Raw genomic sequence first — 17330 nt, 5'->3', positions numbered from 1 at the left:
TATTATTTTTTTTTTAAATTTCAGGTCCTAAAAATGTACGCTTGCGTCACATATCAGCCATTACTAATCTCATGTCTTCTTATAATCAAGAAAATGTCAACCCTCAAACACCTACAACATATCAACCTTCTATATGTAAGTATTTAAAATAATTATTTTTACTTGCGTTTTCTATCTATCTAAATAAAACTTCTGTTCAGTTAGATTTTTTTCTTTTTTCAAGTCCTAAAAATGTAGGCTTGCTTCACATATCAGCCGTTACTAAACTAATGTCTTCTTACGATCAAGAAAATTTCAACCCTCAAACACCTACAACATATCAAACAAACTTTGCAAATAATATTAATCTACCATTAAATATTTAAACTCCATCATCTGACATCACAAATGATATTACTTATTCTTCTAACATATCTACCTATAACCAACGGTGTTGATGCAATATTTTATTATAAATTACTCTTCAATATTTTCAATATTTTCAGGTACGCATCAAAGTGACTATACAACTCCTACACCACCGAATTTCCCATCTTCGTCAAAAACAAGTGGTATGCGTACAAAGGGATCTTTTGTCAACCCACGTAAACATAGACAAGCTTCAAAAACAAGTTTAAACCCACGTGAGTTACATTCGCATGGCTTCACACATGATGAATTAAATGATGACGATGATATTGAAAATGGCTTCAAGGGAATTTCTAAAGGTATTTTCTAATTTCATATATAGTTAGTTAACAACTTTTTCTTTCTTTACTTTATTTTTTTTAATATTTCCAATTTTATATTAAAAATAGATTAACTGGATCATGGTGATCAGTCAGTTATATGCTTAGCATGTCAAGCTAAATTATGGAAAGACGAATCAAGAAGAGGAAACGAAAATGTTGGGTCTGGAGTCTATTCAATGTGTTGTGCCAAAGGGAAGGTTCAGCTTCCAAAATGGAAGGAGCCATCTGATTGTTTTAAGAGTTTATTTCTTTCATCAGATGAAAAAAGCAAGTTCTTTTTGAAAAACATACGTCGAAATAATTCCATGTTTAGATTTACTTCAATGGGCGGTAAACTAGACCGCTCAATTAATAAAGGTAATGCTCCATTTGTTTTCAGACTTAGTGGACAAAATTATCATAGTATTGGCAGTCTTCTATCGAATACCGGCTCGAAACCAAAATTTGCACAACTCTACATATATGATACCGACAACGAAGTATCTAATAGACAAGGAATATTCTGGTAATATTACAAAATTTAAAAGTACCTGTTCTTTACATATTATTTTTTCCTTTCATTTTCACCATATACTAATAAATTTTATTTTTTTAATAGCGAATCCGGTTCTTCAGCAAATTCAGCTTCAAATACTCAAGATTTGACCATTATAAGTGAATTAAAGCAAATGTTAGATTCCCAAAATCACTTGGTTAAATCTTATAGAATGGCAAGAGATTTTATTGAACATAATCCAGGCATTGAACTAAAGCTGAGAATCATCGTTAACAGGCAGAAAGATGGTCGTACTTATAACTTACCCACCGCTTCTGAAGTAGCTGCACTGTTAGTTGGTGACATTCATGAACATCTTGACACAAGAGACAATGTTGTCAAAACTCAAGACGGAAATCTAATACCAATTAGCGAACTCCATCCGTTTTACCTTCCGCTTCAATATCCATTGATACATGTTTATGGTGAAGATGGATATAGGATTGATTGTTTGGTTGTTTTGACATTTAAGAATTTTTTAATGGTTTATGGATAATGCTTTGACATTGGGTTCGTTTACGTGGTTAGATTTTAACTTATTATTATTATGTTAGATTTGTTGGTTTGACAATTGAAAGGTATAATTAAGTTTTCTAATTAATGGTTTATACTTTCAATATTAAAAATTTTAATATGCTTTTCATATTGGTTTTAAAATAATGAAAATTTTAAATTGGTTTATATGTTTTTTATATATTTTTTAATAAAACCCGTGTAACCTAATATGGTAATAAGTTTGTGGTTCAGTATTCATAAACAACGCTATCCATGATGGAGTGGTTTTTGTTGGAACACTTGGTTTATTTAAGGTATTGGTTATATCATGTGATTTTAACAAGAATTTGGCTTTCTTTTATGGATCATTATTTTATAATGTTTTCCTTTATGATATTTTAAGGACGCACTTTCAAGGAAAAAATTTCTTAGATGAAGAAATATTTTTTTGACTTTTATGATCATGTTTGAGACAAGTTAGATCCTGGGACACGCAAGCTCGAGTTCACAGTATCAAGTCTATATTTGAAGGTAAGACACTATGTTTTTAAAAACAAAGAAATTTTTATTTATATGTTTTAACCTCTTTGTTTGATAAGTTTTATGGATTTTTTTTTCATTCTTAATTATGAACCAATATTTATATATGGGTTCATTTTAACATTGGTTTGTTTTTGAAGAACGGATTGACTTAGGGAAGAGTTTCATCGACAAAGAATATGCATTAAAATATAAAAGAAAAGGTGTGTTTCTATCCTATTATTCTAAAAAAGTTGATTCTTGTAATTCAAGATGTATAATAAAAGAAAATATTTCTTAGATAAAGAAATACCTTTTAATTTTTGTGACCATGGTTTGGTACAAGTTAGCTCATGGTTTATCAAGGGTATTTGATTCATATTATAAAGTCATGTTCATTGCACCACCCCTGTTATTGATTATGATTGTTCAAATGACTTATTTACTCTTCTCACAAACTTGAAGTATATTGACTCTTGGTTTATATTTTGTTCCAAGTTGCGTGCAATAGATCCCCTTTGTCAATGACAAATTTGGATGTTACCATGATAAAAACATGATCAGAAACATTAGCGAGTTGGGTAGAAACCAATTGATCAGATTATTCTAGGTTATCTTGACCAAAAAACTTTATTTACAATATCATAAACATAAGAGGGTTGGGTAGAAGGTCAAAGTGACTAATTTCATATGGACCGGTTGGAACCGGAACACTCCTTGTCCAGTATTTTGATTAGCAATATGGGTGTCACATACGAATATAAAAGCCTTATTATTTTGAAATCGAGCTGAAATGAATTTAGCCAATCTTTCTTTCCATTTTTTTCTCTCTTTCGATCTATTTGACTGATTATGAAGTACAAACCGAACTGAATTAAATGAGACAAGTGTTGGGTATTAAATCATGGTTAGTTTGGTTATTTTTTGTTGTGAAATGCAGGTAATAGTAGAAGCAATACTTGGGCATCAGATGGCATCATCAATGGTTAGGGAAACTAGCAATTAGTTGAAATAAATAAAAATTGTATATGATTTGTATATGCTTTGTTGCTATATAACGTATGGTTTGTTAATGTTTCAGTAAAACTGTATCAATTTATTTGTATATATAAAACTTGCAATTATTTGTAATTTTAGAGCTTTGTGAACTTTTCATTTTTCATTATTATAATACGTAATTTTAATCATATAACGTATTTAAATATTTATCAATTATACCGTTTTCATTGTCCAGCCCGTGTAATACACAGGTACCTAACTTGATACATAACATATATAAAAAGGTATGGGGCCGCTTGGTTCCAAATCATGAACATGACATAAAAGGTCACCTGAAGGCAATGACACTTCCTTGATGTGACCTCTAACATGACATCTTGAAATTATGCAAGACATACTTCAAATGATGGTAAAAAAAATTTGGGACAACTAATAAGGATAATAACTAAAAGGGTTGATAATAGAAAAATACACAGTACTTGTTTGTTCATAGCGTCCGTCATCTTGTTAAGACATACAACGAACCCACAAGTACCATCCGAGCGGAAATAAACTTATAGCATAAAATAGATATAAGTATTTTTTACCCAGAATATGTAACTTACGCGATCTATTTTCAACCCAAAACCACATCGAACCAAACTGCATACAATACTAGGAGAAAGATTAAAATGGGCTGAAACTTATTTAAATCCAAAAATTGTTTCAATACACATTATGCTTCTAATATTAAAGAAAAAAAAGGATGGACAAACAATTTCATCATGTTCACAGGTAAAAAAGACGTATGACTCTACGAGACATATGAGCAAGAATAGTACATAATACATACATACCTTCATCTTGTAAAACTAAAAAGATTGAATATATATATAAAGCTTAAACATATATATTAGCTTCATGGCCTCTGTTTAGTGCATACTTATTCCCATTGATCATAATGTTCTTTCAAAGCTGCCACCGATTTGCATGTGCAGCCATTCTGGTGACAATCCGTTACTGAATTCCCTTGCGGGTTGTGAAGCAAACGGCACCCCAGACATGCCGAATGATTGTTGACCAAACTGAAACACCAGCTTTGACTTGTTAGGCAGAGGTGGAAAATGGGTAGGTAAAGTAACGGGTCAAAGGGGTCAAAGCTTTACAGGCTTTGGGTCATGACTTTCAAGCTAATATTCTTTATTTTACTTATCTGACCCGTTAGGAATATAAAACATAACCCTAATGTGCTCGTTCATAAGTAAATGGGTCAAAGTTGCCATCCTTAATGTTCCCTTCTAAGGTGATACACTTTATTTTACTCATGTGACACTAATAAAACATTACCCAAATGTACCCGTTCATAAGCAAATAGGTCAAAGTTGCGATCTTTATTTGATTTAAGTCCATTTGGCATGTTCCCTTTTAAGCTACTATTACTTATTTTACTCATTTTGACTCTTTAGAAATCAAACATAACCCAATTGTACACGTTCATAAGTAAACAGGTCAAAGGTGTCATCTTTATTTAATCCAAATACCATTTGAGTATTTGACATTTTACCTTTTAAGCTAATAATATTTTACTACCCGTTAGAAATAATACACAACATCTTTCGAAGGAAATCAACATACATAACATTCAATGCTTACATCTTTCGAAGGAAACCCTTGGGGACTCGGTTGTGATCTTGAAGTGACAGCTTCAAGCTTCATTGATAAGAACTGTCACACTCACATTAATTAACAACACAATCGTTAATAATATTAAAATGAACATACAAGTATGCTTACCTCAACCTGTTGCTGTAGTGATTGAATGTAGTTAATTATCTCATCAAGAACCGATGCTTTCCCAATAACCTTAACATCATATAATTAATCCTTTTATAATCAAAACTGCATACTCGTGTCTGTCCTATTTTTAGATCGGTTTGAAAATTTTGCACATGACTAAAAAAGTTAAAACCACTTGAACAAGACTCACATGTCATGCTGTTTAAATCTTATCAGTTAACTGATTTAAAAATTAAATTTATACTATATATAATTGGACAAGTAACTGTTACAGTGAAGTTTTCATATGTGCATATTCAGTCCTGCAATTTATTAATAGCAACATTTAGTACCTCTATTTGTGTGTTTTGTTTAAATACTTTAAATTTTCAATTATTAACCAAAGTTGCTGATTAGCCCAGCGGTTGACACGCTTGCTATACTTAGACTTAAAGATGGCACGGGTTCGATCCTGTGACGGGTTTTATAGATAATTTGGAAGAGATTCTCTTTCTTTTCGCTACTTTTTTCTCTTTTTTTTTCAAATTGTTTTGCTTAGCGAGAGATATGGACAAATAAACAAATTCGAATAGATGCGTTCAAAAAGACGAAAATAAAAACTGAGAAATGTGTAGAAGATGGGAAAATGTGAACAGTTGCATTAACTAGACATGTTTGCTAGGCATATTAATACATTGGATTGGGGTGGAGATTGGTCTCCTGTGCCCATGGTGCGGTTGGCCTAAATAGAAGTCCCTTCATTAGTGACGCACGACTAGAGGTGAACAAAAATATTAACATATTGGGTTTTCTTCCATTTTGCTAACATTATTTCTTTCATTCGGTGTGATTTATGTATTGGGTTCTACGTCAGACTTATAGCCATCATAATATGTTTTTTTATATGCGTTTTAATATTCGAGTTCGTGGCAAAATTCCCGCGCAACTCACGTGGGTAAATTTCAAGTTAAATACAGATGACAAAACAAGAACAAATGAACAATAAAATAATAAATCATACCTTATTACAGCCAGGGACAAGATCTTGAAGAATTTTCATTCTTTCACTTATCTTTTCTCTTCTAGCCTGTGACCGACCGACCGTACAACGGGCCAAAATTCAGAAAAAACAAAAATCTTGATCTTTATAAAGAAAATAACAATATAATTTTTAATGAAGTTAGAAAAGTTACTCTTTCTGCTAGACTGTGGCTATCAGTGGCTTGACCTCTTCTTGCTCTAACATGAATATAATCTTTGGGTGGTTCAGATTGTTTCACACTGTTACCTACTTTCTTGCCTGCGCTTCTTTCATCTTCGGGTTTAGATTCCGAGTTCTCATTTTCAATTGCTAAAGTCTTCACTCGTTTACTGTCACCGTCAGTCTGATTCAAGTTTCCCAATTTTTAATAAACATTAACAACTCTTATTGCATCTCACTATTTAATAAACAATGGAGACTTAATTAAAAAGGTACAGTAGGAAAGGAAGCTGCAACTGTTTAGGTGGTGTGAATTTAATGTTATATGCAAACAGAAAAGATCGGTGAGATATGAAACATTTTTGATAGAGGATAGATTACGGTCCGTGTTTTAAACTTTTAATCTTAATTTTGGTACCAATCTCATCCAAACTTGAATAAATTTTAACTGAATTTGTTTATTTCTGTACCAATTTCATCCAAATTTGAATACAATCGTACCAATTTCATCAAAATCTGAATAAATTTTGTTCCAATTTTGAACAAATTCATCCAAATTTGACGACGAAAGTCACCTCACCTCACGGGATGTTCTTCAGATGAAGAAAAAACAATTAAAAAACAGGGTAGCAGCATATCAGATTACAACCTCAAATTGACATCTACAGAAGGTAAAAACTTAAAAGTAAACAAGATATTATGACCAAAGTTGATTAATTAATGAATGAATTACCATGGTAGTAGTATTGGCATTACCAGTAGAAACACCTTTAGACTCATCATCATCATCATCATCATCTTGACGCCGCTTCTTCTTATTAATATTAATATTCCCTGTCTGTTCCACCACCGCCATGGGATCATCAAATGACGCGGCAGCATTGCCGACTTACGGCCAGATCTCACACAACGACGGCGTATTGCCTGACCCGAACCCACCCCCGTCCATCATCACCACCCAATGATTCAAACCCAACCCTAGATAGACTGCTTGGTTGAGGTTATTATAGATACATATGACTGACTGACTGACTAGTGTATGTATGTATGTATGTATGTATACCCACCACCAGTGTACGTTTGGAAGACACAACAGACGTGACTTCTGAATGAACAACGAGGATTCTCAGTCAGTGTGTCAACCGTTTTCTTTTCTTCTCCACCGCCTTGCCTTTCTATTTTTCTCTTACTTCTTTCTTATCAACCATACGATTATCTATATTTATGCTACTAGTAGCTGCCCGATACGACGGCGTCACTGATTTACAATGAGATACTCGTTTTATGTTAGTTTATCTATGCTCATGACATATTATGTATTAGTTTTGTTAGTTTTTGTATTCGTCACATCAGCATGGTCTATCTATGCCATAAGTATTACATAACTCAATTAAGTAAAGAAAAGTCATAAATATAAATAAGACAATATAAGTCATAAATACCATTTCAGTTTTAATAAACCAACACAACAACAAGAAAACATAAGTTTTATACATAACCATTTAAAAATAAACATCCATGTGCTAACCACTTGCATTCTGATAAGATAACTTTTACTCATATGCCTTACACATCTCAATGACCTCATCTGTGTATTTTGACCACCATTCTTCATCCAAATCGGTACCAAGGTCTTCTTGTTTGACCGCTCCAGTGACTTGATTATGAGTTTCTACAATCTTCTCATCCTTAACTACCACATCTGCCGTAGCAGGTTTGGGCACTACAAAAAAACAATATTCAGTTTCTCATACATGTTTTTACCAAAATCAACAATGTTATATATATAGTATAGATGTTAATATGATACATGACATTTCTTCTAAGTCCTTCTTTGTTTCGTCCATAATAGTTCTAATTTATTCAATTAAAAAACAAACAAGTTAGTATATTGTAAAGGATAGGCTTGATAAAGAAGACCATGTCTTACCTTTTAAACTCAAATAATAATAAACTCAAAATGTATTCAAAATATATTCAGAAATATAAAACATTAAAGCACAAGATCTATAACATATCTACCTACATTTTATAACACATATGATTCATTCATCACGTAATACTTCACGATAGACAACATTTGAGGTGCATACCCCATCTCGTCTGAAATCTTTGGCGGGGTGTACTAATACTTTTGCATTTTCTCGTGATCTCCCTCTTGACAATGCTACGTGTCACACCCCACTTTAGGGCCTAGGCGTGTGACCACAAGTTGGTACCTGTTTTGTAAATAAATCAGAGTTGCGGGTTTTATTTCAGCGGAAGTCTTTAATATAATATTATTACTTTGAAAACTTATTAAAAAGTCGGGTTTAAATACCCGTCCATCGTTTACAATACATTTCTTAGAAAAACATAACTCTTTGTAATATTTTGAAATAAAATATCTGAGCCATCAGATAACATCTAATGACTATAACTCTAATCTTCTATACTTCTTGCTTGTCTGTTCTAACCTTTCTTGTTTCCCTGTAACATGGGTGGGAAAATACGTCAGCACAAAGCTGGTGAATAACGCTGACTCTAAAATATCTTTTCAATACCTTTGTGAAACCAACAATAATATCTTTGTGACTACTCATTAGGCACCCAACTAAATTGGGTTCAAATTACCCTAAGTACCTTGTACAATTAATTATATACACAAATCATTTCTCATAAAGCTTCCGGAGACTTGTTATGATTTGCATGGCCTCGGGAAAATGCCGAGTCACCATGTATGTTTGGATCCAGACACATGTATACTCTTAATCAAGTGTCCGTTTCTTATTATTGTACACAAAGTTTTTAAGGATTCGTAAATCCTATGCAAACATTCTGACTCAGTATAAAAGGTTTGGGGCGTATTCACCTTTTCAGTTTATAATCAGTTTCTGATACTGATTCCTATTTTCTATTCTCTTCTTGTTTTGTTACCTCGGACCTATAGTACGAGAATAACATTTGTATAAATAACTAGATCAGCGATCTAGCTTTAGACCTTTAGTCTATTTTGGTATAACTTCAACCTTGATAAAAGCATTTGTTTACTCAAAACATTTGGTCAGTTATTATTTACCATTTATATGTTACGTTTCTTCTTCAAGAAGAAACGTCTATACTGAGTTTCTTCTTCAAGAAGAAACATTATTTAACTATACTCTTTGAATATTATATTTCTTAATATTAAAGAAATACTATAACCTTTGCTTTATATTATTCTTAATTGTAATCAAGGTTCGGGCTATACCCTCGACTATGGTCTAAGCCATTTATAATAATAAAATAATAACTTAGACAGAACCCCTTACCTCGCACGGTATTCGGAGTTAGATATTCCTAAGTTTATACGGGCAGCACTTCTACTCTATACGCACGTTTATCGAGGCGTTCTTGATCCACCTTCCTTGGCACGCAAATCGAGGAAATTTTCGGTTGCCGGGTCGTGCACGTACTTCGAGACGGAATGTCGGCTAATTTTGGGTGGCACGCACTTCGAGGAAAACGTCGGGTATTTGCACGGATTACGAGGTGATGATTGTCGGGTTGGTGGCACGCAAAACGGTGTTCGACATGCAAACCGAGGTAGAGAGAGAGTGAAAATCTAGAGAGAGAGTGGAGAGGTGTGCTGCAAATGAGCTGATCCCCTCCCTATTTATAGCAAATTTTGGATCCCACGCGATACGCGATGGGCTCTTTTCTTCCTTCGTCGCGTATCGCGATACCCATATTTCTGAGATCTTGCCACGTGTCGCCACGTGGCCTAACACGTCTGCCACGTGGTCTGACACGTTCTGCCACGTGTCTTGGTCTGCTGCCACGTGTCACCAGAGTGTGACACGTGTTGATGCGTCATCACGACCCATCGCGTACCACGATGGCCGTCTCCTTGGACTCATCGCGTAGCGCGATGGGTATCTGGAAATTATTTTTCATTTTTAGTCCATGTACTTTAGTAACTTGTCACTTCTGGTCTAATTCTCGTTGTCCAAATATACTAAGGCGGCTCTCAAAGCGGCTCGCGGCGATGCGAGGGTGCGAAGTGCGCCATCAAAGCGCCACATTGCGCGTGCGCGTGCCGTCGCCGTCGCCGTCGTCCTCGTACTAGCCCGTGCGCGTGCGCGTCGGGTGCTACACACCCTCCGCTAGGACTACTAGGTGCATGGTATTTATAAAAGAATATAACTATGGAAATTCTCTTCCTTATAAGAAGCTTCCATTTTTTTACCACTTTCCATGTGGGATGGATTCCATCTTCCTTATTTATACCTTGGTGGAATGCTTCCACTTTCTTACATCTTCCAATGTGGGATTGAATTTCTTTCATGTAAGTAAACTTAACTTAGGAAATATTTTTATTCCCTTATTTCTCTTATATTTCTTTATTTAATATTTTCTCATGTCTTGTCTTGATATTATTTTTGATCCCTCAACTTTCCTAAGTTGTCAAATTTGGATCGAAATTTTGGGGATGTTACATCCTCCCCACCTTGAAATGAATCTCGTCCTCGAGATTCGTTGGTTTAAGAGTGAATGGTTCTTGCTTTCGATTGTTGATTAGATTTTATCTAATCTGGTTCTTGTCGTTACAATCTCCATGCAGAATTACTAAGGTTTTTGTTTTGTTGTTAACTTACATCCTTGAATGATGTAACCAGTCAATAATTCAGAATATCATTAGGTAATATAAATTGATAAACACATTGATCAGTTGTGTTTAACTATTTACCTTACCGTTTTTGTATTCTAAACATTTACTGATGTTAACTACATTGTTGTTTTGATTCAGCATATCGAATCTATTCCACTAAGTTGTTTGTTTAGATTCAGTCTATCGAATCTATTCTATCCTTGATCTTGATCAATGACATTCTCTATATTCTAACAGTACCCTTGTACTTTGTCTTAATCACTTTTGCTATACTTAGCAATTGTATTTCTTGAAAATCTTCGAGCTCTTTTCCTTTGACTTTTTGATCAACCATAGTTGGTAGATAATTCTATCAGTTGGATTTTTTGATCGGAAATTCCTTAATATACTTGTCCTCGTATATTTAAACATTTTCTAATGTTTGATGTATCATTTCTTTCTATTAATATCATCTTCCTAGATGTTACATTATCTCAATGGTTAAACCTCTGACTATCTTTTTAGATGTAATGAATATAAGCATTCTTGTGTATTAACACGATCTATATGCTAATATTTTATTTATAACTTAGGGAATTAAATACCCTTCTTTGATTACAAAACTTCTCGTTTAAGAACGAGTTACAATTAATATACAAAAGTTAGCTAGTCTATCTTGACATTTCCTTGATGTGATCTTGTCATTCATTAATCTTGACTAGCTTTTCTTTTCGGGCATTCAGTCTTAAAGTGACCCGTTTCTCCACATGTAAAACATACTCCTAGCTTCTTACGACATTCTTCTATTGTGTGTCCTGCTCTCTTACAGTATGCACAATTATTCGTATTTTCTAGTCGACACTTTCCAGTATGTTTCTTTCCACAAGTCTTACAGGCTGACTTGGGAGTACTTTCTTCTTTCTCTAACTTCTCGGAATCTTTTGGTTTCTTGGTTTCCTTGTCTTTCTCCTTTTCTTCTTCTTGGTTCCTTATCATGCTGTTGATTAAGTATCCGGCCAATTCCATAGCCGAATCAACTGTTTCTGGCATATTGGATCGTACCATGTCTTTTATTTCTCTTGGTAGTCCATACATGTAACGAGTTACTTTATTATATTCCGGAGTTACTAGATGTGGAACCAATCGGCAATACTCTACGAATTTAGTGTTATATTCCCTAAGATTTGTGCCAATAACCTTGTGATTCCATAACTCGGTTTGAATTCGATCCATTTCATGAGTTGGGCAAAATTTCTTCAATATGAGACCTTTGAATGTTTCCCAACTTAAATTATACATTGTTTATGACCCTTGTTTTGAATTAAGGTGTTCCACCATTCAAGAGCTTCTCCCTTGAACATTTGTGAAGAATACTGGATAGCTTCCTCACCAGTACATTTGCTTATGGTGACGATTGATTCTTGTTCTTCTAGCCATCTCATAGCGGCTATACCATCTGAGTCTCCATGAAATTCTTTAGGATTGTAAACTTTAAAGTTCTTAAAGTTGCATCCTTTTTGAATCTTACGTTTCTTGTTCCTTGGGTTTTTATTAGCTGTAGAGTTATCACTAGTTTCTTCGTTTCTTGAAGAAACAGATTTACTTCGACTCATCTTGTTAGATTTTGGTCGACTTTGACTCGTAGAAAAGTCTTTCATAGCTTCCTTAATAATCTTTTGAATTCCCTCTTTATATTGGGCGGGAATTTCATTATCTTTATTATTAATGTTTTCTTCGTTTCCCGATTTCTTTGGAGGACTGTTGTGAGAGTTTGCGTTTTCTTCTCTTGACATACTACAATAAAATTTTAAAAGATAAGTCCAATATTCTAAGAACTTAAAACATATCTTTTATTCATCTTATTATAGTTACAAGAGTGCATATTATTTTTGTTACAATTATACTCTCTACTAAGGTTCTATTTCTTCCATCGAATGACGAATTTCTTAATCTTGCTATCTTTCTTGATAGTCTCCGTTTCTTTTTCTTCCACCTCCATCTCTTCCATTGTTTCTTCCTTTTGAGTGCGAGCAAGGAAAGAATCTTGAGTTTCCGGAAAATATTCATGCTCTCGAATATATTCTTCCGGATAATTTATTACTTCTTTTTCCTTTGGCATCATTGGTTTCTTAGATATACTTGATACGTCTCCATACGTATTTTGATTCTGAATAATCCGAGCTAGTGGAATGTTATAATCGAATGAATCTGAATCTTCTTCCATTTTTGTTTGGCATGTACTTTCATCACTAGATATAGGAATTGGGAGAAAAGACGTTCCCATAAATCTTTTTCCTTTACCAAATCGAGGCTGACATGATCCTTGGCTAGATTGGCAATCGGACATCTGCGCGAGGTTAGATTTTTAAGGATAGGAAGACGCTCCTATCTTATTTGTTATCGTTTATATCTTATCCGATATCCGTATCAATTTTGATTGAAATCTAGATACTTTTCGACTAAGTATCAAATTTTTACTTGAATCAGTATTTTGTATAATAAGTTTTCCAAAACTTATCCTTAATCAAAGCCAAGGTATAATTAAATACCTAATTCGCTAAGATTGATGGCTCTGATACCAACCTGTCACACCCCACTTTAGGGCCTAGGCGTGTGACCACAAGTTGGTACCTGTTTTGTAAATAAATCAGAGTTGCGGGTTTTATTTCAGCGGAAGTCTTTAATATAATATTATTACTTTGAAAACTTATTAAAAAGTCGGGTTTAAATACCCGTCCATCGTTTACAATACATTTCTTAGAAAAACATAACTCTTTGTAATATTTTAAAATAAAATATCTGAGCCATCAGATAACATCTATTGACTATAACTCTAATCTTCTATACTTCTTGCTTGTCTGTTCTAACCTTTCTTGTTTCCCTGTAACATGGGTGGGAAAATACGTCAGCACAAAGCTGGTGAATAACGCTGACTCTAAAATATCTTTTCAATACCTTTGTGAAACCAACAATAATATCTTTGTGACTACTCATTAGGCACCCAACTAAATTGGGTTCAAATTACCCTAAGTACCTTGTACAATTAATTATATACACAAATCATTTCTCATAAAGCTTCCGGAGACTTGTTATGATTTGCATGGCCTCGGGAAAATGCCGAGTCACCATGTATGTTTGGATCCAGACACATGTATACTCTTAATCAAGTGTCCGTTTCTTATTATTGTACACAAAGTTTTTAAGGATTCGTAAATCCTATGCAAACATTCTGACTCAGTATAAAAGGTTTGGGGCGTATTCACCTTTTCAGTTTATAATCAGTTTCTGATACTGATTCCTGTTTTCTATTCTCTTCTTGTTTTGTTACCTCGGACCTATAGTACGAGAATAACATTTGTATAAATAACTAGATCAGCGATCTAGCTTTAGACCTTTAGTCTATTTTGGTATAACTTCAACCTTGATAAAAGCATTTGTTTACTCAAAACATTTGGTCAGTTATTATTTACCATTTATATGTTACGTTTCTTCTTCAAGAAGAAACGTCTATACTGAGTTTCTTCTTCAAGAAGAAACATTATTTAACTATACTCTTTGAATATTATATTTCTTAATATTAAAGAAATACTATAACCTTTGCTTTATATTATTCTTAATTGTAATCAAGGTTCGGGCTATACCCTCGACTATGGTCTAAGCCATTTATAATAATAAAATAATAACTTAGACAGAACCCCTTACCTCGCACGGTATTCGGAGTTAGATATTCCTAAGTTTATACGGGCAGCACTTCTACTCTATACGCACGTTTATCGAGGCGTTCTTGATCCACCTTCCTTGGCACGCAAATCGAGGAAATTTTCGGTTGCCGGGTCGTGCACGTACTTCGAGACGGAATGTCGGCTAATTTTGGGTGGCACGCACTTCGAGGAAAACGTCGGGTATTTGCACGGATTACGAGGTGATGATTGTCGGGTTGGTGGCACGCAAAACGGTGTTCGACATGCAAACCGAGGTAGAGAGAGAGTGAAAATCTAGAGAGAGAGTGGAGAGGTGTGCTGCAAATGAGCCGATCCCCTCCCTACTTATAGCAAATTTTGGATCCCATCGCGATACGCGATGGGCTCCTTTCTTCCTTCGTCGCGTATCGCGATACCCATATTTCTGAGATCTTGCCACGTGTCGCCACGTGGCCTGACACGTCTGCCACGTGTCGCCACGTGGTCTGACACGTTCTACCATGTGTCTTGGCCTGCTGCCACGTGTCACCTGAATGTGACACGTGTTGATGCGTCATCACGGCCCATCGCGTACCGCGATGGCCGTCTCCTTGGACGCATCGCGTAGCGCGATGGGTCTCTGGAAATTATTTTTCATTTTTAGTCCCTGTACTTTAGTAACTTGTCACTTCTGGTCTAATTCTCGTTGTCCAAAATACTAAGGCGGCTTTCAAAGCGGCTCGCGGCGATGCGAGCGTGCGAAGTGCGCCATCAAAGCGCCACATTGCGCCCAGCGCCCTTCGCCGTCGCCGTCGTCCGAGCCCGTGCGCGTCGGGTGCTACACACCCTCCGCTAGGACTACTAGGTGCATGGTATTCATAAAAGAATATAACTATGGAAATTCTCTTCCTTATAAAGAGCTTCCATATCTTTCTTATTTATACCTTGGTGGAATGCTTCCATTTTCTTACATCTTCCAATGTGGGATGAAATTTCTTTCATGTAAGTAAACTTAACTTAGGAAATATTTTTATTCCTTTATTTTTCTTATATTTCTTTATTTAATATTTTCTCATGTCTTGTCTTGATATTATTTTTGATCCCTCAACTTTCCTAAGTTGTCAAATTTGGATCGAAATTTTGGGGATGTTACACTACGTAAAGTTGCCCGTGTGAAAATACAGAATCTGGTAGATAAACACTGACATGAGGAATTGTTTGACCTTGAGCTTTGTTGATGGTCATGGAAAAGCTAAGTTGAATGGGAAACTGTTTTCGTATTAGCTTAAATGGGAACATGTCGTCTTCAGAAAGACTTTGAGGAATTCTTGGCAAATATACTCTTTTACCGGTGTGTTGACCACCAGCTATTTCTACATTAATAGCATTGGGATGGAAACCTTTACATATTAATCTTGTGCCATTGATGGATTGATATTCCGTAACAATATTATCAGACAACCATTTTTTAATCGAAGCTTATGAGGCGCCAAACCACTCACCGTTAGTGAGTTTAAGAACTCGATCGGATAGAAGTTGTTGTGATCATCTTCGACTTCATCAAAACTGTAGTAAACTTTTTCCTCCCCTTGAAACATGCCAATCATTTGATCATTGATCTCATCAACACTCTCATTTCTGGTGGATAATATTGCCTTAGAGATTATATAATCTGAAAAACATAGATTGTTTTGAATTGACGGATAGATGACATTGATGAGTTCTTTTATTGAGTTTTCTCGGATAGTGCATGGAATTGTCATGTCATCGGGTATATGGATAAAGCTTCCTTCGATCGCTTCTTCAATTATGTCACTGACTCTTAAAAGAAAATTAGAAAACCACAGATCATTAAGCGCTCTCATATTTATGGCAAGACGCATCTTTTTAGTCAAAGACCAAAGAGGCAACATTCGTAGGCTAGAGTCTACAACTTGTGCACGCGTGCCACATTTAATTACTGACAACACCTGCCTAAAATCACTCCAATAACCATTTTCTTTCCACCAAATGGGAGACTAACACCTATAATGTCTTGCAATGTTTGATCGACTGCCTCGATCGCCTGTCGTTTTGCCATCGATGCTTCATCCCAAATGATTATTTTAGATAGCCTAATTAGTTCAGCAGCCCCACTCTGTGTTGTGAGGCCGCACATTGAATTATTATCAACATTAAGGGGAATCTTGAATCTCGAGTGAGCCGTTCTCCCTCCTGGCATATTATTAGCTGCAGCACCTGATGAAGCTGTTGCGAGAGAAATAAGACCACGTGAACGAACTTCAGCAAGCAAAGCTTTGTACACAAATGTTTTTCCAGTTCCACCTGGACCATCTATAAAGAACACACCTGGTAAATCATTATCCACATGTTTCATTACCTCATCAAACACGATTTTTTGGTCAAAATTAAGTGAATCTTTGGCACGCAAGTGCTCAGCTTCCACAACCAACCCATACTCCTCTTGTACCTCACGATAACCTACATGTTGTAAGTTAACATTTTCTGTTATGCTTGGAAGATCTAATAGATTGATATCTTTACCCATTGATTGTAAAAGGTCCACAATTTCGGTAAGAACCAAATTTTGAACTTGTTCAACATTTTGACAATTTAACCGATGATCTTCAGATAGTGTTTCAAAGTGGCCATTCCATAACTTTCGAACATCTCCAGGTATGCAAAAAATAATTATGGTCGCGAATAACATTCTAAGAGCACTGGGAAACTGAAATATAGAGGCTTTTGCGATACATTGTGATAAATTTTCATTGTTCTCTATTAATCCTATCTCAAGAGCTTCTTT

The 17330-nt window shown here is 35.0% G+C and overlaps 2 protein-coding genes and 1 pseudogene across 3 annotated transcripts; all 3 read right to left on the bottom strand.

The window, feature by feature from the left end:
• Positions 1-4176: 4176 nt before the first annotated feature.
• Positions 4177-7187, bottom strand: LOC143605074 (transcription factor BHLH094-like; annotated as a pseudogene). Its single transcript, XR_013148431.1, has 6 exons — positions 6969-7187; positions 6228-6419; positions 6056-6121; positions 5053-5121; positions 4912-4983; positions 4177-4343 (listed from the first exon to the last, which is right to left on the bottom strand). The product of XR_013148431.1 is annotated as a transcription factor BHLH094-like (transcript).
• Positions 7188-15933: 8746 nt separating this feature from the next.
• LOC143605075 (uncharacterized) lies at positions 15934-16407 on the bottom strand. The gene has a single exon (XM_077081327.1). The coding sequence runs from the start codon at positions 16405-16407 to the stop codon at positions 15934-15936; it is 474 nt and encodes a 157-aa protein (XP_076937442.1).
• Positions 16408-16481: 74 nt separating this feature from the next.
• On the bottom strand, positions 16482-17072 carry LOC143605072 (uncharacterized). Its single transcript, XM_077081326.1, has one exon. The coding sequence runs from the start codon at positions 17070-17072 to the stop codon at positions 16482-16484; it is 591 nt and encodes a 196-aa protein (XP_076937441.1).
• Positions 17073-17330: the final 258 nt, after the last annotated feature.

Source organism: Bidens hawaiensis, unplaced genomic scaffold, assembly GCF_021521415.1.
Source record: "Bidens hawaiensis isolate Kalapana, Puna unplaced genomic scaffold, B.hawaiensis_p1.1 tig00067837_1, whole genome shotgun sequence".
Lineage (NCBI taxonomy): Eukaryota > Viridiplantae > Streptophyta > Magnoliopsida > Asterales > Asteraceae > Bidens > Bidens hawaiensis.
The sequence above is the reverse complement of the archived record's forward strand: the minus strand, read 5'-3'. Positions and strand labels throughout refer to the sequence as shown.